The 23,759-nt window shown below is 42.3% G+C and overlaps 1 protein-coding gene across 2 annotated transcripts in view; it reads right to left on the bottom strand.

The window, feature by feature from the left end:
- Nucleotides 1-23,759, bottom strand: part of NIN (ninein) — a gene marked incomplete in the record, with an annotated part of 241,706 nt that overhangs the window by 127,233 nt on the left and 90,714 nt on the right. For both annotated transcript variants that reach the window (XM_053697636.1, XM_053697637.1), the window contains 1 exon segment: nt 1,388-1,575. In XM_053697636.1, coding sequence (XP_053553611.1) covers nt 1,388-1,575 — 188 coding nt within the window.

Raw genomic sequence — 23,759 nt, 5'->3', positions numbered from 1 at the left:
TGAATAATCTATCTGGTTTTCAACATAATGGCAATTTAAATGTATAATCTCTATGCAAATGCAATGCTGATAGTATGTGTGCGCGAATTTATACTTGTGTGTATTGTTTACACACACAAAAAAAAAACCACACAGATGGGTTGCCTAGGGGACAGTTGGCTCAGTGCTGTCAATCAAACTCAGTCATGTCACACATGATATCACAGTCTATCTCAATATATGCTAGACTTAAAGGGACATAAAACAAGTTGGGATAGAGACAAAATATAATATGTACTTTAATTACTTTACCTGCAAATTTATACTACAGTGCATCGCCATTAACCCTTTCTTTTTAGTTTCTATGGCTGTATCTATATCTATTTTTCTTTTGGTAGAATGCAAAAGTGAACAGGGATTATCTGCTGGAGCAAGCCTAGAAGCTGTGAACTCAGTTGAAATACAATGCTTGTTTCTAAACACTGATAAGAGGGGTGGAGTTGGCTGCTTCAGGCAGCTTAGCTATGTAATTCATTATGCTTATATTTGAAAATTATTTTAAAATACTTGCCAGCAATTTTTATGCAAACTATTTTAAATTACTTAGCCCTTTTAGGATATGCACAGATATCAACCTGTTTTATGTCCCTTTAAGCTTGTGCAACAGGGTGTGATGATGCCTACAATTATACACTTTATATGAATGGCTTAAGAACAAGTTGCAAAAGCATCATCAATGGAAATCAAACTAAACTCTGTAATGGTTTAATACAAAATGAATCAATTTCTATCTGTTAATGCATATTAGATATTTGCTGAACTTTCCCAAAATGTTTTCAGTAAGTTAAAACCAAATTGCATCCCTTAAAGGGCCATACAAGTGGAAAAAATGCTATAATGTGTTTAAGGCTTTTAGTATTACACTGTTATCTGCAACACAGAATTAAAGCCAGCCCCAGAGAATCAATGCCCTACTGAGATGTAGATCAACACATCTGGTGAGCCAATGAAAAGAGGCATATTTGTGTAGCCACCAATCGCCAGTTAGCTCACAATAGAGCAATGCTGTTTCTGAGCCTACCTAGGTATGCTTCTCACCAATGGAGAACCAAGTAAATTTGAAAAAATATTTATACAATTTTAAAAATGACATATTCAACCATGTAAGTGTAAATGTGACTTTTCTGTGCTTATAGATCTATTTAAGGCTTTAATTTATTTTCAGACTAATTTATTGGACAAACTGTAAACATTCAAAACTGCAGAAAAGGGGCTTAAGGGAAATAGCGCTGTTTTGCAAACAATAGGGGCAAAAGTGGAAACATTTCATAAAATCAAACACATTTCTTGTGCCATTAGGAATATAGGCTATGTGTGGTATATGGTTGTGTTATTATAATAAGGTTACCTCTTTTTCCAGATTCTGGAAGCCATATTGTTCAAAGATGGTGATAAGTTTCTTCCTGTTAAAGTGGCTGTGCCGGGTGATGGCCAAATCTTCACAGATCATCTGCAGCTTCTCCTCTACCCAGTCTTGTTGGGACAGCACATTTTGTGATGCATGCAGATCATCTGGATTCCAGAATCTTAACTGGCCTGAAGATAGAAGTGATTCCTACTATTAACAGTGCACTTTAAAGGGGGATATGAAACCTACATTTGTTCCATGATTCAGATAAAACGTGCAATTTTAAGCAACTTTCTAATTTACTCCTATTATAATTTTTTTTAGTTCTTTATTTGAAAAAGCAGGAATGTAAGCTCCATTTCTTTCATGTAATTAGCAAGAGTCCATGAGCTAGTGACGTATGGGATATACATTCCTACCAGGAGGGGCAAAGTTTCCCAAACCTCAAAATGCCTATAAATACACCCCTCACCACACCCACAATTCAGTTTTTACAAACTTTGCCTCCTATGGAGGTGGTGAAGTAAGTTTGTGCTAGATTCTACGTTGATATGCGCTCCGCAGCAAGTTGGAGCCCGGTTTTCCTCTCAGCGTGCAGTGAATGTCAGAGGGATGTGAGGAGAGTATTGCCTATTTGAATGCAGTGATCTCCTTCTACGGGGTCTATTTCATAGGTTCTCTGTTATCGGTCGTAGAGATTCATCTCTTACCTCCCTTTTCAGATCGACGATATACTCTTATATATACCATTACCTCTGCTGATTTTCGTTTCAGTACTGGTTTGGCTTTCTACAAACATGTAGATGAGTGTCCTGGGGTAAGTAAATCTTATTTTCTGTGACACTCTAAGCTATGGTTGGGCACTTTATTTATAAAGTTCTAAATATATGTATTCAAACATTTATTTGCCTTGACTCAGAATGTTCAACATTCCTTATTTTCAGACAGTCAGTTTCATATTTGGGATAATGCATTTGAATCAATCATTTTTTTCTTACCTTAAAAAATTTGACTTTTTTTCCCTGTGGGCTGTTAGGCTCGCGGGGGCTGAAAATGCTTCATTTTATTGCGTCATTCTTGGCGCGGACTTTTTTGGCGCAAAAAATCTTTTCTGTTTCCGCCGTCATACGTGTCGCCGGAAGTTGCGTCATTTTTTGACGTCCTTTTGCGCCAAAAATGTCGGCGTTCCGGATGTGGCGTCATTTTTGGCGCCAAAAAGCATTTAGGCGCCAAACAATGTGGGCGTATTATTTGGCGCCAAAAAATATGGGCGTCGCTTTTGTCTCCACATTATTTCAGTCTCATTTTTTCTTTGCTTCTGGTTACTAGAAGCTTGTTTATTGGCATTTTTTTCCCATTCCTGAAACTGTCATTTAAGGAATTTGATAAATTTTGCTTTATATGTTGTTTTTTCTCTTACATATTGCAAGATGTCTCACGTTGCATCTGAGTCAGAAGATACTTCAGGAAAATCGCTGTCTAGTGCTGGAACTACCAAAGCTAAGTGTATCTGCTGTAAACTTTTGGTAGCTATTCCTCCGGCTGTTGTTTGTATTAATTGTCATGACAAACTTGTTAAAGCAGATAATATTTTCTTTAGTAATGTACCATTGCCTGTTGCAGTTCCCTCAACATCTAAGGTGCAGAATGTTCCTGATAACATAAGAGATTTTGTTTCTGAATCCATCAAGAAGGCTATGTCTGTTATTTCTCCTTCTAGTAAGCATAAAAAATATTTTAAAACTTCTCTCTCTACAGATGAATTTTTAAATGAACATCATCATTCTGATTCTGATGACTCTTCTGGTTCAGAGGATTCTGTCTCAGAGATTGATGCTGATAAATCTTCATATTTGTTTAAAATGGAATTTATTCGTTCTTTACTTAAAGAAGTACTAATTGCTTTAGAAATAGAGGATTCTTGTCCTCTTGATACTAATTCTAAACGTTTAGATAAGGTATTTAAATCTCCTGTGGTTATTCCAGAAGTTTTTCCTGTTCCTAATGCTATTTCTGAAGTAATTTCCAGAGAATGGGATAAATTGGGTAATTCATTTACTCCTTCTAAACGTTTTAAGCAATTATATCCTGTGCCGTCTGACAGATTAGAATTTTGGGACAAAATCCCTAAAGTCGATGGGGCTATTTCTACCCTTGCTAAACGTACTACTATTCCTACGTCAGATGGTACTTCGTTTAAAGATCCTTTAGATAGGAAAATTGAATCCTTTCTAAGAAAAGCTTATCTGTGTTCAGGTAATCTTCTTAGACCTGCTATATCTTTGGCTGATGTTGCTGCAGCTTCAACTTTTTGGTTGGAGACTTTAGCACAACAAGTAACAGATCATGATTCTCATAATATTATTATTCTTCTTCAGCATGCTAATAATTTTATCTGTGATGCCATTTTTGATATTATCAGAGTTGATGTCAGGTTTATGTCTCTAGCTATTTTAGCTAGAAGAGCTTTATGGCTTAAAACTTGGAATGCTGATATGGCTTCTAAATCAACTCTACTTTCCATTTCTTTCCAGGGTAACAAATTATTTGGTTCTCAGTTGGATTCCATTATCTCAACTGTTACTGGTGGGAAAGGAACTTTTTTACCGCAGGATAAAAAATCTAAGGGTAAAAACAGGGCTAATAATCGTTTTCGTTCCTTTCGTTTCAACAAAGAACAAAAGCCTGATCCTTCATCCTCAGGAGCAGTTTCAGTTTGGAAACCATCTCCAGTCTGGAATAAATCCAAGCCTTCTAGAAAGGCAAAGCCTGCTTCTAAGTCCACATGAAGGTGCGGCCCTCATTCCAGCTCAGCTGGTAGGGGGCAGGTTACGTTTTTTCAAAGAAATTTGGATCAATTCTGTTCACAATCTTTGGATTCAGAACATTGTTTCAGAAGGGTACAGAATTGGTTTCAAGATGAGACCTCCTGCAAAGAGATTTTTTCTTTCCCGTGTCCCAGTAAATCCAGTGAAAGCTCAAGCATTTCTGAATTGTGTTTCAGATCTAGAGTTGGCTGGAGTAATTATGCCAGTTCCAGTTCTGGAACAGGGGATGGGGTTTTATTCAAATCTCTTCATTGTACCAAAGAAGGAGAATTCCTTCAGACCAGTTCTGGATCTAAAAATATTGAATCGTTATGTAAGGATACCAACGTTCAAAATGGTAACTGTAAGGACTATCTTGCCTTTTGTTCAGCAAGGGCATTTTATGTCCACAATAGATTTACAGGATGCATATCTGCATATTCCGATTCATCCAGATCATTTTCAGTTCCTGAGATTCTCTTTTCTGGACAAGCATTACCAGTTTGTGGCTCTGCCGTTTGGCCTAGCTACAGCTCCAAGAATTTTTACAAAGGTTCTCGGTGCCCTTCTGTCTGTAATCAGAGAACAGGGTATTGTGGTATTTCCTTATTTGGACGATATCTTGGTACTTGCTCAGTCTTTACATTTAGCAGAATCTCATACGAATCGACTTGTGTTGTTTCTTCAAGATCATGGTTGGAGGATCAATTCACCAAAAAGTTCATTGATTCCTCAGACAAGGGTAACCTTTCTGGGTTTCCAGATAGATTCAGTGTCCATGACTCTGTCTTTGACGGACAAGAGACGTCTAAAATTGATTTCAGCTTGTCGAAACCTTCAGTCACAATCATTCCCTTCGGTAGCCTTATGCATGGAAATTCTAGGTCTTATGACTGCTGCATCGGACGCGATCCCCTTTGCTCGTTTTCACATGCGACCTCTTCAGCTCTGTATGCTGAATCAATGGTGCAAGGATTACACAAAGATATCTCAATTAATATCTTTAAAACCGATTGTACGACACTCTCTAACGTGGTGGACAGATCACCATCGTTTAATTCAGGGGGCTTCTTTTGTGCTTCCGACCTGGACTGTAATTTCAACAGATACAAGTCTCACAGGTTGGGGAGCTGTGTGGGGATCTCTGACGGCACAAGGAGTTTGGGAATCTCAGGAGGTGAGATTACCGATCAATATTTTGGAACTCCGTGCAATTTTCAGAGCTCTTCAGTCTTGGCCTCTTCTGAAGAGAGAATCGTTCATTTGTTTTCAGACAGACAATGTCACTACTGTGGCATACATCAATCATCAAGGAGGGACTCACAGTCCTCTGGCTATGAAAGAAGTATCTCGAATTCTGGTTTGGGCGGAATCCAGCTCCTGTCTAATCTCTGCGGTTCATATCCCAGGTATAGACAATTGGGAAGCGGATTATCTCAGTCGCCAAACGTTGCATCCGGGCGAATGGTCTCTTCACCCAGAGGTATTTCTTCAGATTGTTCAAATGTGGGAGCTTCCAGAAATAGATCTGATGGCGTCTCATCTAAACAAGAAACTTCCCAGGTATCTGTCCAGATCCCGTGATCCTCAGGCGGAAGCAGTGGATGCATTATCACTTCCTTGGAAGTATCATCCTGCTTATATCTTTCCGCCTCTAGTTCTTCTTCCAAGAGTAATCTCCAAGATTCTGAAGGAATGCTCGTTTGTTCTGCTGGTAGCTCCGGCATGGCCTCACAGGTTTTGGTATGCGGATCTTGTCCGGATGGCCTCTTGCCATCCGTGGACTCTTCCGCTACGACCAGACCTTCTGTCGCAAGGTCCTTTTTTCCCATCAGGATCTCAAATCCTTAAATTTTAAGGTATGGAGATTGAACGCTTGATTCTTGGTCAAAGAGGTTTCTCTGACTCTGTGATTAATACTATGTTACAGGCTCGTAAATCTGTATCCAGAGAGATATATTATAGAGTCTGGAAGACTTATATTTCTTGGTGTCTTTCTCATCATTTTTCTTGGCATTCTTTTAGAATTCCGAGAATTTTACAGTTTCTTCAGGATGGTTTAGATAAAGGTTTATCCGCAAGTTCTTTGAAAGGACAAATCTCTGCTCTTTCTGTTCTTTTTCACAGAAAGATTGCTAATCTTCCTGATATTCATTGTTTTGTACAAGCTTTGGTTCGTATAAAACCTGTCATTAAGTCAATTTCTCCTCCTTGGAGTTTGAATTTGGTTCTGGGGGCTCTTCAAGCTCTTCCGTTTGAACCTATGCATTCATTGGACATTAAATTACTTTCTTGGAAAGTTTTGTTCCTTTTGGCAATCTCTTTCTGAATTATCTGCTCTTTCTTGTGAGTCTCCTTTTCTGATTTTTCATCAGGATAAGGCAGTGTTGCGAACTTCTTTTGAATTTTTACCTAAAGTTGTGAATTCTAACAACATTAGTAGGGAAATTGTGGTTCCTTCATTATGTCCTAATCCTAAGAATTCTAAGGAGAAATCATTGCATTCTTTGGATGTTGTTAGAGCTTTGAAATATTATGTTGAAGCTACTAAGTCTTTCCGAAAGACTTCTAGTTTATTTGTTATCTTTTCTGGTTCTAGAAAAGGCCAGAAAGCTTCTGCCATTTCTTTGGCATCTTGGTTGAAATCTTTAATTAATCTTGCCTATGTTGAGTCGGGTAAATCTCCGCCTCAAAGGATTACAGCTCATTCTACTAGGTCAGTTTCTACTTCCTGGGCGATTAGGAATGAAGCTTCGATTGATCAGATTTGCAAAGCAGCAACTTGGTCCTCTTTGCATACTTTTACTAAATTCTACCATTTTGATGTATTTTCTTCTTCAGAAGCAGTTTTTGGTAGAAAAGTACTTCAGGCAGCGGTTTCAGTTTGAATCTTCTGCTTATGTTTTTCATTAAACTTTATTTTGGGTGTGGATTATTTTCAGCAGGAATTGGCTGTCTTTATTTTATCCCTCCCTCTCTAGTGACTCTTGCGTGGAAAGATCCACATCTTGGGTAATCATTATCCCATACGTCACTAGCTCATGGACTCTTGCTAATTACATGAAAGAAAACATAATTTATGTAAGAACTTACCTGATAAATTCATTTCTTTCATATTAGCAAGAGTCCATGAGGCCCGCCCTTTTTTGGGGTGGTTATGATTTTTGTATAAAGCACAATTATTCCAATTCCTTATTTTATATGCTTTCGCACTTTTTTATCACCCCACTTCTTGGCTATTCGTTAAACTGAATTGTGGGTGTGGTGAGGGGTGTATTTATAGGCATTTTGAGGTTTGGGAAACTTTGCCCCTCCTGGTAGGAATGTATATCCCATACGTCACTAGCTCATGGACTCTTGCTAATATGAAAGAAATGAATTTATCAGGTAAGTTCTTACATAAATTATGTTTTTTGGTTCAGCACTTGCGTAGCGCTTCCTGATTGGTATTGCTAAATATAGCCACCAATCAGCAAGCACTACACATGGTTCTAAATAAAAAAATGGGCCGGCTCCTAAGCTTAGATTCCTGCTTTTCAAATAAAGATACCAAGAGAATGAAGAAAAACTGGGGGGGGGGAGTTAATTAGGAAGTTGTTGAAAATCATATGTTCTATCTGAATCATGAAAGAAAAAAAATTTGGGTTTCATTTCCCTTTCATTTTTTTTTTCTGTTAAAAGTGTTTCATATAAAGCCTTACATACTATCTTTTTATTTCTCTAACTCTTTTGCTACAGTATTCAGATGACAAACTGGAATGGAAGAAATCCCTCTACAGCCTAATTTCGCAACCAGTGGTATATTTACCCCTGAGGGTACATTGGGGTTTGCCCTTTAATTAAAAAGAAAAAAAAAAAGGCTTTAACCTTCATGCCTACTCTGATTGCTGCCAGTGGTGTGGATTGTGTCAGTGAAGACAATTTCAGTTATATAAGTCACTGCAAACGCTCTAAGCAGCTGGGGTGTTTGAATGCTAGTGCACGGGGAACTAACGGGGAACTCACAGCATATGTGCGTATGCTACTGAAAGACAGAACAGTAATAACGGACTAAAAGCATTTTTTATTAAAGGGACACGAAACCCAAAAAATGTCTTTCATGATTTAAGTAGCACATAGAATTTTAAACAGCTTTCCGGTTTACCATTATCAAATTTGCTTCATTCTCTCGGTATCATTTGTTGAAGGAGCAGCAATGTACTACTGGTTTCTAACTGAACACATGGTTGAGCCAATGACAATTGGTATATATATATATATGCAGCCACCAATCAGCAGCTAGAACCTAGGTTCTTTGCTGCTCCTGAGCTTACCAAGATAAACCTTTCAGCAAAGGATTACAAGAGAAGGAAGCAAATTAAATAATAGAAGTAAATTGGAAAGTTGTTTAAAATTGTATGCTCTGTCTAAATCATGATGTCTAATTATGACTTTACTGTCCCTTTAAGTAAACAATTTTTTCAATTTAAAATGCACATTTGAATCTTGACCTTTCCATCCCTTTAAACGGACATGAAACCCAAATTTTCCCCCCAATATTTACTTCTATTATCAAGCTTCATTCTCATGTTATTCTTTGTTGAAGAGATACCTAGGTAGGCTGCATATACCTGAAGCACTACAGGACAGAATATAGTGCTGCCATCTAGTGCTGTTGCTGATATATAACACTGTTGCAAAACTTCTGCAGACACGTGCACACTCCTGAGCTTAAATCCCTGCTTTTCAACAAAGGATAAGAGAGTAAATTGGAAAGTTGTTTAAAATTGTATGCTCTGTCTGAATCATGAAATAAATGTTGGGATTCCATTTAAATAGATTAAACTTGAACGATTCAGATAGCGCATGTAATTTTAAGACTTTTAAATTCACTTCTATTTTCAAATGTGCTTCGTTCTCTTGGAATCTATTTTTGAAAAAGAATACATATCATATACACTAGTGGGAGCTAGCTGCTGATTGGTGCCTGCACACATTTGTCTCTTGTGATTAGCTAACTAGATGTATTCAGCTAACTGCCAGTAGTGCAATGTTGTTCCTTCAGCAATGGATAACAAGAGAATGAAGAAAATTTGATAATAGAAGTAAATTGGAAAGTCGTTTTAAGATTCTATGTTCTATCCAAATGTGTTGGATGTTGCATGTTCAGAAATCTAGATCCACCACAATAAACATGAAATACACAAAATACTGGCACAATAAATTATGAAAGCAAACACAAAATATTATTATTATATTTTAGAAATTCCTGATGGATAATCTCAGTAATGTGAAGGAAAAATAAACACTCTTAAGGGGAGACAGACAGAGAGACAGACAGACAGAGAGAGAGAGAGAGAGAGAGAGACACACAGACAGAGAGAGAGACAGAGAGAAAGAGAGACAGAGAGAAAGAGAGACAGAGAGAAAGAGAGACAGAGAGAAAGAGAGACAGAGAGAAAGAGAGACAGAGAGAAAGAGAGACAGAGAGAAAGAGAGACAGAGAGAAAGAGAGACAGAGACAGAGAGAGAGAGAGACAGAGAGAGAGAGAGACAGAGAGAGAGAGAGAGACAGAGAGAGAGAGACAGAGAGAGAGAGACAGAGAGAGACAGAGAGAGAGAGAGACAGAGAGAGAGAGAGACAGAGAGAGACAGAGAGAGAGAGAGACAGAGAGAGAGAGAGAGAGAGAGAGAGAGAGAGAGAGAGAGAGAGACAGAGAGAGAGAGACAGAGAGAGACAGAGAGAGAGAGAGAGACAGAGAGAGACAGAGAGAGAGAGAGACAGAGAGAGACAGAGACAGAGAGAGACAGAGAGAGACACAGAGAGACAGAGACAGAGAGAGAGACAGAGAGACAGAGAGAGAGACAGAGACAGAGAGAGAGACAGAGAGACAGAGAGAGAGAGACAGAGAGAGAGAGACAGAGAGAGAGAGACAGAGAGAGACAGAGAGAGAGAGAGACAGAGAGAGAGAGAGACAGAGAGAGAGAGAGACAGAGAGAGAGAGAGACAGAGAGAGACAGAGAGAGAGAGAGACAGAGAGAGAGACAGAGAGAGACAGAGAGAGACACAGAGAGACAGAGAGAGACACAGAGAGACAGAGACAGAGAGAGAGAGACAGAGAGAGAGAGAGACAGAGAGAGAGAGAGAGAGACAGAGAGAGAGACAGAGAGAGAGAGAGAGACAGAGAGAGAGAGAGACAGAGAGAGACAGAGAGAGAGAGAGACAGAGAGAGAGAGACAGAGAGAGAGAGACAGAGAGAGAGAGACAGAGAGAGAGAGACAGAGAGAGAGAGAGACAGAGAGACACAGAGAGACAGAGACAGAGAGAGAGACAGAGAGACAGAGAGAGAGACAGAGAGAGACAGACAGAGAGAAAGAGAGACACAGAGAGAGACACAGAGAGAAAGAGAGAGACACAGAGAGAGAGAGAGAGAGAGAGAGAGAGAGAGAGAGAGAGATCCATATGTAATAGATATTTTTTGTTCTTTATATGTAGATGTGTTCTGTCCATTCTAAAAAAACAATATATCTCACAAAAGCGTGTGCTACATTAAAGGGATGAGAGGCAAAATAAAACTTGCATGATTCAGATAGAGAATGTAATTTTAAGACACTTAAATTCACTTCTATTTTTAAAGTGCTTCGCTCTCTTGGTATCCCTTGTTGGAAAAGAATACGCACATATCCTACACTAGTGGGGTTCTCGCTGCTGATTGGTGCCTGCACACATTTGTCTCATGATTGGCTGACTAGATCTGTTCAGATAGCTGCCAGTAGTGCAATGCTGTTCCTTCTGTAATGGATACCAAGAGAATGAAGCAAATTTGATAATAGAAGTAAATTGGAAAGTTGTTTAAAATGATATGTTCTATCCAAACCATGAAAGAAAATGTTAAGGTTTCCTGTCCCTTTAAGTCTATCATATCCTGTGCACCAAGACCTTCATTTCTATGCAGAAACTTTCCCCAACCCCCAAAAGAGGAGGACAAGTAAATTATCTCTGTAGTTTGACTGTTGGCTGCACCTGCCACACTATTGTACTGAAAGAACCCAGCAATTGTCAAAATATGTTTTTAACCAGAAATATAAATAAACTGGGAAGTCCTTTCTTTCTCTATGTCATACATTTAAAACAACTTGTTTTTTTATATATACAATAAAATGTGTAATTTTTCATTTAATGGAGTTTTTCTATCCTATAAATCTTACTTGTGGTGTTGTAGAAAAAAACATTATAGCAAGTAAGCACCCACCATTCTCTGGTCTCACAAGGGGGGAAGCAATGGGTACTGCACAGCTGTTCTACATAATTAGCAGGACAAAAAGAAACTACTCCTAAAATAAAGCACCAGTGAAGATTTGTACTAGTTTACATGTTTTTTTAAAGGAGCATGATGCTAAACCATTTTATATGTTCTGCCTATTTTTTTTTTTAAATTATGGATGACCCGGAAAGTAGCACACAATTTGGTATTACAAGTCCATGGTAAAAACAAAGTAGGCTTACCTGATAATTTCCATCGAGGGGAGGAGAGTCCACAGCTTCATTCATTACTATTGGGAACTAAGAACCTGCCACAAGGAGGAGGCAAATACACCCCAGCCAAAGGCTTAAATACCTCCCCCACTTCCCTCATCCCCCAGTCATTCTGCTGAGGGAAACAGGAACAGTAGAAGAAATATCAGGGTAAAAAAGGTGCCAGAAGATGAATAAATTTACGGCCACCCAACGGAGATACGGGCACAAGCCGTTGACTCGCCTCCCCTCGATGGAAATGAAATGATCAGGTAAGCATAATTTATGTTTTCCATCTAAAGGGGAGGAGAGTCCACGGCTTCATTCATTACTATTGGGAACATATACCCAAGCTCTAGAGGACACTGAATGAAACCGGGAGGGTAAAAGGCGGACCCTAATCTGAGGGCACCACAGCCTGCAAAACCTCTCTCCCAAAAACAGCTTCTGCAGAAGCAAAAACGTCAAATTTGTAAAACTTTATAAAAGTGTGTAAGGAGGACCAAATCTACTCCATAGAGGCCTCATTCTTGAAGGCCTAAGACGAAGCCACAGCTCTAGTTGAATGAGCCGTGATCCTCTGAGGAGGCTTATATCCCGCTGTCTCATAAGCCAAGCGAATCAAGCTCCTCAACCAAAAAGACAAAGAAGTAGCAGAGGCCCTTTGCCCCTTGTGCTTCCCAGAATACACCACAAAAAGAGATGTAGACTCTCTGAAATCCTTCGTAGCCTGAAGATAGAACTTCAAGGCACGAACCCCATCCAGGTTATGAAGTAACCTCTCCTTTGAAGAAGAAGGGTTAGGACACAAAGAAGGAACAACTATTTCCTCATTGATGTTACGGTTAGACACCACCTTGAGGAGAAACCCCAACCCAGTGCAAAGTACAGCCTTATCCGCATGAAACACCAGATAAGGAGGATCACATTGCAAGGCAGCTAGTTCAGATACTCTGCGTGCCGATGCAATAGCCAACAGGAAGAGAACCTTCCAGGACAGAATCTTAATGTCTATGGAATGCATAGGTTCAAACGGAACCCTCTGCAAAACCTTAAGGACTAAGTTTAAGCTCCAAGGAGGAGCCGACTGTCGAAAGACAGGTCTGATTCTAGACAGAGCCTGAACAAAGGATTGAATGTCAGGGAGCTCAGCGAGTCTCCTATGCAACAAAAATGATAATGCTGCAATCTATCCCTTTAAGGAACTAGCGGCAAGACCCTTCTCCAAACCCTCTTGGAGAAAGGATAGAATCCTGGATACCTTCACCTTATGCCATGGATATCCATGCTTCTCACACCAGGACAAGTAAGTCCTCCACACCTTATGGGAGATGCAACGAGTGACTGGCTTCCTTGCCTGAATTACAGTATCAATCACACTTTCTGAAAAGCCTCTCTTGGATAAGACTAGGCGTTCAATCTCCACGCAGTCAGCCTCAGAGAATCTAGAATTTGATGTTGAAAGGGGTCCTGTGACAGCAGATCCCTGCGACAGGGTAATTTCCACGGTGGAGAGAACATCATCCCCACCAGATCCGCAAACCACGTCCTCCACGGTCACAAAGGAGCAATCAGAATGGCTGGGGCCCACTCCCCATCTGTGACAAATCTTCACAAACACCTTGGGGTGAAGAGACCATTCCCCCGGACGGAAGGATTGTCTGCTGAGAAAGTTCGCTTCCCAGTTGTCCACACCTGGAATGTGAATCACTGAGAGCGAGCAGCCGTGGGACTCAGCCCACTCCAGAATCCGAGACACCTCTCTCATTGCGAGGAAGCTCCTCGTACCCCCCCTGATGGTTGATGTAAGCCACAGAGGTAATGTTGTTGGTCTGGAATCTGATGAAACTGACCGATTCCAGAAAAGGCCATGCCTTCAGAGCATTGTAAATTGCTCGTAGTTCTAGGATGTTGACCACTTTTCCTTGTGCCATCCTGGCACCCCAAACAGCTCCCCATCCTGGCGTTCGTGGCCACAATCTCCCAGGACGCTCGCAAGAAGGATGTCCCCATGGACAGTTGCTCCGGACGAATCCACCAAGAGAGGGAGTTCCGAGTCTGAGCATCCATGGATATCAGCTGTGATAGATCTGAATGATCGCCGTTGCACTGTCTCAACATGCACAATTGAAGAGGTCTGAGATGGAACCTGGCGAATGGCATGACATTTTATGCTTGACACCATGAGACCTATCACCTCCATACATTGAGCCACCGACGGGCTTGTGGAGGACTGAAGGGCAAGACAGGTGGACGTAAGCTTCCTGCGCCGCTGATCTGTGAAAAATATCTTCATGGACATAGAGTCTATTATTGTGCCCAGAAACTCCACCCTGTTGCTGGGAAACAGGGAACTCTTTCCTGCGTTGATCTTCCAACCGTGAGATTGCAGCAGAAGAAGAAGAGCCCTCGAATGATCCTCTGCGAGGCCGAACAACGGCACCTGAACTAGGATGTTGTCCAGGTAAGGCGCCACCACAATGCCCCTGGATCTGGCCACTGCAAGGAGTGCCCCCAGAACCTTCGTGAAGACTCTTGGGGCCGTTGCCAGACCAAAAGGAAGGGCCACAAACTGGAAGTGTTGGTCCAGAAACGCAAATCTTAGGAACCTGAAGTGGTCCCTGTGAATTGGCACATCAAGGTAGGTGCCCAAGTCTACAGTTGTCATGAACTGTCCCTCTTGAACTAGGGGCAGAAAAGATCTGATTGTTTCCATTTTGAACAAAGGAACACTCAAACTTGTTTAAACACTTTAGGTCCAGAATCGGGCGGAACATGCCCTCCTTCTTTGGAACCACAAAAAGTTTGGAATAGTACCCTAGACCCCTTTCTGCTAGGGGTACTGGTACGATAATTCAGAGAGAGGCGAGATCTCTCACACACTCTAGAAAGACCTCTCTCTTCTCTGGTCTTGAAGACAGGTTTGACAGGAGGACTCTGCCCTCGGGCAGATGGGAGCTGAACCCTATCCTGTAACCCTGGGAGACCACTTCTAGAACCCAAGGGTCCTGAAGGTCCTGCAACCATGCGTCTGAAAATAGAGATAATCTGACCCCTACGTGATCCGAAGACTGGTCAGGGGCAACCTCTTCATGCCGATTTTGTCTCGGCTGGCTTCTTGCTCTGCTTAGACTTGTTCCAAGATTGAGCCGGCTTCCAAGATCCCTTAGACTGGTTCGCTTTTGCGGCGGGTTGCTGGCGCTGGGCCTTGTCCTCACAAAAGGGACGAAAAGTAGATCCCTTAGGCTTAGCCTTCTTATCCTGCGGTAGGAAAGCACCCTTGCCTCCCGTAACCGTGGATATGATCGAATCCAATCCTGGACTGAACAGCATCTTTCCTTGAAAAGGCAGGGACAACAGCCTCGATTTAGAGGTCATGTCCGCAGACCAAGATTTTAGCCACAGAGCCCTGCGCGCTAAAACAGAAAAACCAGACACCTTAGCATTCAGGCAAATAATTTGCATATTGGCATCACAGATTAAAGAATTGACGACCTTCAGCACCCTAATCTTCTCCTGTATCTCGTCGATGAAAGTCTCCCCCTCGACCATTTCACACAGGGATTCACACCGATATGTCGCAGCTCCAGCGACCGCCGCTGCTGGCTGTAAAACAACCCCAGTGTGCTGAAACATCTTTCTCAACATGTTTTCCAGCTTTTTATCCATGGGCTCTTTAAACGACAAACTATCCTCGAGGGGAATAGTCGTCCGCTTCGGGAGCGTAGGGATGGTCCCCCACAGCTCAAGCTGAGAGTCTGGAACGGGGAACCGTTTCTTAAAGGAAGAAGGGGAAAAGGAAGAACCTAATCGCTCCCATTCGTTCTTAATAATAAAAGCCATCTAAACAGGAACCTGTACTACCCTGTCCTCGTATACCTTGTCAAGCTTAGAAATCGTAGGTTCCTCCGGTATCTTAGGTTCTGAAACCTCCAGAGTAGCAAGCACCTGCCGTAGCAGAAAGCACAAATTCTCCATCCTAAACCTATAACCAGGCTCCTCCGCCGCCGGAGGTTTAGATGACGCGGACTCCGACCCAGAAGGGGCCTCCTCCGAAGAGTCGGAGTGGGCCGCGTCAATGTATAGAGCCTCTGGATCTTACATCGGCGAGGACAAACCCTGGGCCGGGCCACTATGATAAACCCTATGCTTGCGCTTAGCAGAACGTGGTAAGGAATGGATCACTTTCGAAACCGCCGATTCCAGTTGGTCCGCAAAGTCTGATGGCCAACGAATCTCTCCCAAAGGAGTAACGGTTCAACCCCGGGGAGCTGCATGTGCAATCGGAGATGAATGTAGGAAACGCACCTCCCGGGATGAAGAACCCTCAGAGGTGGACGGCTTAGTAGTACTAGACATCCGTTTACATATAGGTGTTGTAACTTTATCAAGGCATGGAACATAGTTGAGCAGGCTGATCTACCATAACCTCCTCACAATAAACACAGGAATGAGACTTTATTAAGGAAGTAGAGCCTTCCAACGCATCAGAGTCCTCCATCGCTTGCGCGTTTGATTAGACTAACTTTATTTATTAAAAAAGGCACCTTTATACCACCAATGGCCGGGGCATTCACCACCTCCTAGGACCCGGACTACAGAAACTGCTACGTCTCCTGTGCCACAGATCAACAGGAAGGATAGATAGCCACACCCAGTCAAATGGAATGCCTGGCAGGACCACCCCTGCACTAGGGAAAAACGCGCCAAAAAATGGCCGGGCAAAGCTTCCGCAAGTAACCTGAAAGTTCCACACATTGCCAGAGCCTCATCTCGCACATAACGCAGCAATGACACAACAATATCATATCATGTATTAACCCCCCTGTTCAATAATCCCCCTTCCAGGAATAGTAACCCTTGGTTCTGTAAAGATAAAAAGGCGCCACACTGTGACCCTGTCTTCTATGTTATCATTATTAATAAAAAATGAAACGATCTTACCAGAATCTACGTCATGGAACAGGAACACGCCCCTTCAAGTGTGACAGGTTAGTAGCCTCGCTCCTGACATGGACTTGAGTGAAAAAAGCAGGCAGCGAAACTCGTCAAAGCTGATTGCTTATGGAGCTGTAAATATGAGTCGGGATGGTTTCGCAGAAAGACTCTCCCTGCATCTCTGGACTCTAACTTTCATCCATGCTCTCACTGAGAGGCTGACAGGACTACTTAAAACTCCTGTCCCACTGCGAAGAGTACTATCCTCCATAAGAGACTACTCCGAAACTCCGGCACTCCTCTGCCATCCTCCTGTAACGAAAGGCAAAGAATGACTGGGGGATGAGGGAAATGGGGGAGGTATTTAAAGGGACACTGAACCCAAATTTTTTCTTTTGTGATTCAGATAGAGCATGCAATTTTAAGCAACTATCTAATTTACTCCTATTATCAAATTTTCTTCATTCTCTTGGTATCTTTATTTGAAATGCAAGAATGTAAGTTTAGATGCCGGCCCATTTTTGGTGAATAACCTGGGTTGTTCTTGCTGATTGGTGGATAAATTCATCCACCAATGAATAAGTGCTTTCCAGGGTCCTGAACTAAACAAATAGCTTAGATGCCTTCTTTTTCAAATAAACATAGCAAGAGTACAAAGAAAAATTGATAACAGGAGTAAATTAGAAAGTTGCTTAAAATTGCATTTGAATCATGAAAGAAAACATTTGCGTTCAGTGTCCCTTTAAACCTTTGGCTTGGGTGTCTTTGCCTCCTCCTGGTGGCCAGGTTCTTAATTCCCAATAGTAATGAATGAAGCCGTGGACTCTCCTCCACTTTAGATGGAAACAGAATTACCAGAGCATGTTTACCGCTGCTAACATCTCTTTAGCCCACCCTATATAGAGAATATCTTTTCTGAGTGAAGAACAATGCTATTTAAAATTATTTCTTAACACACAGCTTTAGCGCACCTTCGAGTTAGCCAGAACAAGGTTTTGCAGTGCACCCCGTAGAAGTCTATGACGTGAGATATTTAGATATTTATCAGAGCTTCAAAGGTTAGTGCGCTTGAGACTTTCGCTCCAGCGATAACTTTTTAGTAATTAAATGACATGTTCTAATGTATTAGAGCGCATAATTTAATCACCATCATGTTCCTTTAAACATGGGGTGATCACAATTTTTAGAAAAGCTTATGAAATGATTTACCTATAAAAAAGGAAATTTATGCTTACTTGATAAATTTATTTATTTTACGATATTACGAGTCCACAGATTTCATCCTTACTTATGGGATATTGCCTCCTGGTCAGCAGGAGGAGGCAAAGAGCTCCACAGCAGAGCTGCAGAAATAGCTCCTCCTTTCCCCCCCAACACAGTCATTCGACCGAAGTTAGGAAGAGAAAGGAAAAGCCAAGGAACAGAGGTGACTGAAGTTTAACAAAAATAAAAACCTGTCTCTAAAAAAACGTCAGGGTGGGCCGTGGACTCGTCATATCGTAAAATAAATAAATCAGGTAAGCATAAATTTCCTTTTCTTTTACAAGATATGAGGAGTTCACGGATTACATCCTTACTTATGGGATACAATACCAAAGCTATAGGACACGGATGAAAGGGAGGGCCAAGACAGGAACCTAAATGGAAGGGACCACTGCTTGAAGAACCTTTCTCCCAAGAACAGCCTCAGACAAGGCAAAAGTATCAAATTTGGAAAATTTGGAAAAAGTGTGAAGAGACGACCAAGTTGCAGCCTTGCAAATCTGTTCAACAGAAGCATCATTTTTAAATGCCCATGAGGAAGCCACAGCCCTAGTAGAATGAGCTGTAATTCGTTCTGGAGGCTGCTGTCCAGCAGTCTCATATGCAACACGGATGATACTCTTCAGCCAAAAAGAAAGAGGTAGCCGTAGCTTTCTGACCCCTACGTTTCCCAGCAAAAACCAAAAATAATGAAGATATTTGACGAAAATCCTTAGTCGCCTGCAAGTAAAACTTTAAGGCACGGACTACGTCCAAATTATGTAACAGACGCTCCTTCTTAGAAGGGTTAAGACATAATGAAGGAACAACAATTTCCTGATTAATATTCTTGTTAGAAACAACCTTAGGAAGAAAACCAGGTTTGGTACGTAACACCACCTTATCAGAATGGAAAATAAGATAAGGAGAATCACGTTGTAATGCCGAAAGCTCAGAAACTCTGCGAGCAGAAGAAATAGCAACCAAAAATAAAACTTTCCAAGATAATAACTTAATATCGATGGAATGCATGGGTTCAAACGGAACCCCTTGAAGAACATTAAAAACTAAATTCAAACTCCAAGGAGGAGCAATTGGTCTAAACACAGGCCGGATTCTAGTCAGGGCCTGACAAAAAGATTGAACATCTGCCCGACGCTTGTGTAGCAAAATAGACAAAGCAGAAATCTGTCCCTTTAAGGAACTTGCTGACAACCCTTTCTCCAATCCTTCTGGAAGAAAAGATAAAATCCTGGGAATCCTAACCCTACTCCATGAGTAGCCCTTGGATTCGCACCAATAAAGATATTTACGCCATATCTTATGATAAATGTTTCTAGTAACAGGCTTGCGTGCCTGAATCAAAGTATCAATGACTGCATCAGAGAACCCCCGCTTAGATAAAATCAAGCGTTCAATCTCCAAGCAGTCAGCTGCAGAGAAATTAGATTTGGATGATGGAAGGGTCCCTGAATGAGAAGGTCCTGCCTCAATGGAAGCTTCAACGGCGGCAGAGAGGACATGTCCACCAGATCGGCATACCAGGTCCTGCGAGGCCACGCAGGAGTGATTAGAATCATTGAAGCCCTCTCTTGTTTGATCCGTGCAATCAACCAGGGAAAGAGAGCAAACGGTGGGAACACATAAGCTAGGTTGAACGACCAAGGCACTGCCAAGGCATCTATCAGTTCGGCCTAAGGATCCCTGGACCTAGATCTGTATCTTGGGAGCTTGGCATTCTGACAAGACGCCATTAAATCCAATTCTGGTCTGCCCCACCTGAGAATCAGGGTGGCAAAGACCTCCGATGGAGTTCCCATTCCCCCGGATGAAACGTCTGTCTGCTCAAGAAATCCGCCTCCCAATTGTCCACTCCTGGGATTTAGATTGCTGACAGATAACAAGAGTGAGCCTCCACCCACCAAATTATCTTGGCTACTTCTGTCATCGCTAAGGAACTCCTTGTTCATCCCTGATGATTGATGTAAGCCACAGTTGTGATGTTGTCTGACTGAAAGCGGATGAATTTGGCCGAAGCCAACTGAGGCCAAGCCTGAAGCGCATTGAATATTGCTCTCAATTCCAGAATATTGATTGGAAGTAGAGACTCCGACTGAGTCCACACACCCTGAGCCTTCAGGGAATTCCAGACTGCACCCCATCCTATTAGGCTGGCGTCCGTTGTCACTATCACCCATGAGGGTCTGCGGAAGCACGTCCCTTGGGACAGATGTTCCTGCGACAACCACCAAAGAAGCGAGTCTCTTGTCTCCTGATTTAGATCTGAGGAGACAAATCTGCATAATCTCCATTCCACTGTCTGAGCATGCTCAGTTGTAGAGGTCTGAGATGAAAACGAGCAAACGGAATGATGTCCATTGCCGCCACCATCAATCCAATTACCTCCATGCACTGAGCCACTGATGGCCGATGATTGGACTGAAGGGCTCGGCATGTATTCAGAATCTTTAACTTTCTGACTTCCGTCAAGAAGATTTTCATGGATATAGAGTCTATTAGAGTTCCCAGGAAGGGAACCCTTGTCTGTGGAATTAGTGAACTTTTTTCTAGATTCACCTTCCACCTGTGAGTCCTTAGAATGGACAGAACCATGTCGGTATGAGACTTTGTCAGTTGATAAGACGACGCCTGGATCAGAATATCGTCCAGATAAGGCGCCACTGCAATGCCCCGCGGTCTGAGAACCGCTAGCAGAGACCCTAGAACCTTCGTGAAGATCCTGGGTGCTGTGGCCAGCCCAAAAGGAAGAGCCATGAACTGAAAGTGTTTGTCCAGGAAGGCAAACCTTAGGAACTGGTGATGATCTTTGTGGATAGGAATATGAAGATATGCATCCTTTAAGTCCACGGTAGTCATATATTGACCCTCCTGGATCAATGGAAGAATTGTCCGAATAGTCTCCATCTTGAATGATGGAACTCTGAGAAACTTGTTTAGACTCTTGAGATCTAAAATGGGTCGGAACGTTCCCTCTTTTTTGGGAACCACAAAAAGATTTGAGTAAAACCCCTGCCCCTGTATTGGAACGGGACAAATTACTCCCATAATGGAGAGGTCCTTTACACAACGTAAGAACGCCTCTCTTTGTCTGGTCTACAGATAATCGTGAAAGCAGGAACCTTCCCCTTGGGAAGGAATTTTTTAACTCCAACCCTTGAGACACAATTTCTAGTGTCCAGGGATCCTGAACGTCTCTTATCCAAGCCTGGACAAAGAGAGAAAGTCTGCCCCCTACTAGATCCGGTCCCGGATCGGGGGCCGCCCCTTCATGCTGTCTTGGGAGCGGCCGTGGGCTTTTTTGGTTGTTTGCCCTTTTTCCAAGCCTGGTTGGGTCTCCAGTTGGCTTTGGCTTGAGAATAGTCCCCTTCCTGTTTAGTGGCAGAGGAAGTGGGGACTCCTTTGAAATTTACGAAAGGAGCGAAAATTACTCTGTCGTCCCTTTTGCTTAGATGTCTTATCTTGAGGGAGAAGGTGACCCTTACCTCCCGTAATGTCAGAAATAATTTCTTTCAAATCAGGCCCGAATAGGGTCTTTCCCTTGAAAGGAATAGACAAAAGTTTGGATTTAGAGGACACATCCGCAGACCAAGATTTCAACCATAAGGCTCTACACGCCAAGATGGAAAATCCTGCATTTTTAGCAGCGATCTGAAAGGCGGCATCCGTGACAAAAGAATTAGCAAGCTTAAGGGCTTTAATTCTATCCATTATCTGCTCTAAAGAAGTCTCTGTCTTAAGAGATTCCTCCAAGGCTTCAAACCAAAAGGCAGTCGCAGTTGTAACTGGTACAATGCAGGTCGTCGGTTGTAATAGAAATCCTTGATGAACAAATAGCTTTTTCAGAAGACCCTCCAACTTTTTATCCATAGGGTCTTTGAAAGCACAACTGTCCTCAATAGCGATAGTCGTACGCTTAGCCAGAGTAGAAATAGCTCCCTCCACCTTAGGGACCATCTGCCAAGAGTCCCGAACCGTGTCAGCTATAGGGTACATTTTCTTAAAAATAGGGGAAGGTGAGAATGGGATACCCGGTCTTTCCCATTCCCGCGTAACAATTTCCGAAATTCTCTTAGGAACCGGAGAGACATCAGAGTAAGAAGGAACTTCTAAGTACTTGTCCATCTTACACAATTTCTCTGGAGGTACCACAATAGAGTCACAGTCGTCCAGAGTCAGCAAAACCTCCCACAGTAACAGGCGGAGGTGTTCCAGTTTAAATCTGAAAAACATGACGTCCGAATCTGTCTGAGGCAACGCACTACCTGAGCCAGATAGTTCCCCCTCAGAAAGGAACAACTGCGCTAAAGCACGTCAATACAATGCCCCGCCCATCGTGGGCGTCAGAACCCGGGAAAAAACAGAATTTATGTTTACCTGATAAATTACTTTCTCCAACGGTGTGTCCGGTCCACGGCGTCATCCTTACTTGTGGGATATTCTCTTCCCCAACAGGAAATGGCAAAGAGCCCAGCAAAGCTGGTCACATGATCCCTCCTAGGCTCCGCCTACCCCAGTCATTCGACCGACGTTAAGGAGGAATATTAGCATAGGAGAAACCATATGATACCGTGGTGACTGTAGTTAAAGAAAATAAATTATCAGACCTGATTAAAAAACCAGGGCGGGCCGTGGACCGGACACACCGTTGGAGAAAGTAATTTATCAGGTAAACATAAATTCTGTTTTCTCCAACATAGGTGTGTCCGGTCCACGGCGTCATCCTTACTTGTGGGAACCAATACCAAAGCTTTAGGACACGGATGAAGGGAGGGAGCAAATCAGGTCACCTAAATGGAAGGCACCACGGCTTGCAAAACCTTTCTCCCAAAAATAGCCTCAGAAGAAGCAAAAGTATCAAACTTGTAAAATTTGGTAAAAGTGTGCAGTGAAGACCAAGTCGCTGCCCTACATATCTGATCAACAGAAGCCTCGTTCTTGAAGGCCCATGTGGAAGCCACAGCCCTAGTGGAATGAGCTGTGATTCTTTCAGGAGGCTGCCGTCCGGCAGTCACATAAGCCAATCTGATGATGCTTTTAATCCAAAAAGAGAGAGAGGTAGAAGTTGCTTTTTGACCTCTCCTTTTACCAGAATAAACAACTTTTGGAAGAAAAACAGGTTTAGTACGTAAAACCACCTTATCTGCATGGAACACCAGATAAGGAGGAGAACACTGCAGAGCAGATAATTCTGAAACTCTTCTAGCAGAAGAAATTGCAACCAAAAACAAAACTTTCCAAGATAATAACTTAATATCAACGGAATGTAAGGGTTCAAACGGAACCCCCTGAAGAACTGAAAGAACTAAGTTGAGACTCCAAGGAGGAGTCAAAGGTTTGTAAACAGGCTTGATTCTAACCAGAGCCTGAACAAAGGCTTGAACATCTGGCACAGCTGACAGCTTTTTGTGAAGTAACACAGACAAGGCAGAAATCTGTCCCTTCAAGGAACTTGCAGATAATCCTTTCTCCAATCCTTCTTGAAGAAAGGATAGAATCTTAGGAATCTTTACCTTGTCCCAAGGGAATCCTTTAGATTCACACCAACAGATATATTTTTTCCATATTTTGTGGTAAATTTTTCTAGTTACAGGCTTTCTGGCCTGAACAAGAGTATCAATAACAGAATCTGAGAACCCTCGTTTTGATAAGATCAAGCGTTCAATCTCCAAGCAGTCAGCTGGAGTGAGACCAGATTCGGATGTTCGAACGGACCTTGAACAAGAAGGTCTCGTCTCAAAGGTAGCTTCCATGGTGGAGCCGATGACATATTCACCAGATCTGCATACCAAGTCCTGCGTGGCCACGCAGGAGCTATCAAGATCACCGACGCCCTCTCTTGATTGATCCTGGCTACCAGCCTGGGGATGAG

The sequence above is a fragment of the Bombina bombina genome, chromosome 1, assembly GCF_027579735.1.
Source record: "Bombina bombina isolate aBomBom1 chromosome 1, aBomBom1.pri, whole genome shotgun sequence".
Classification (NCBI taxonomy): Eukaryota; Metazoa; Chordata; class Amphibia; order Anura; family Bombinatoridae; genus Bombina; species Bombina bombina.
The sequence above is the reverse complement of the archived record's forward strand: the minus strand, read 5'-3'. Positions and strand labels throughout refer to the sequence as shown.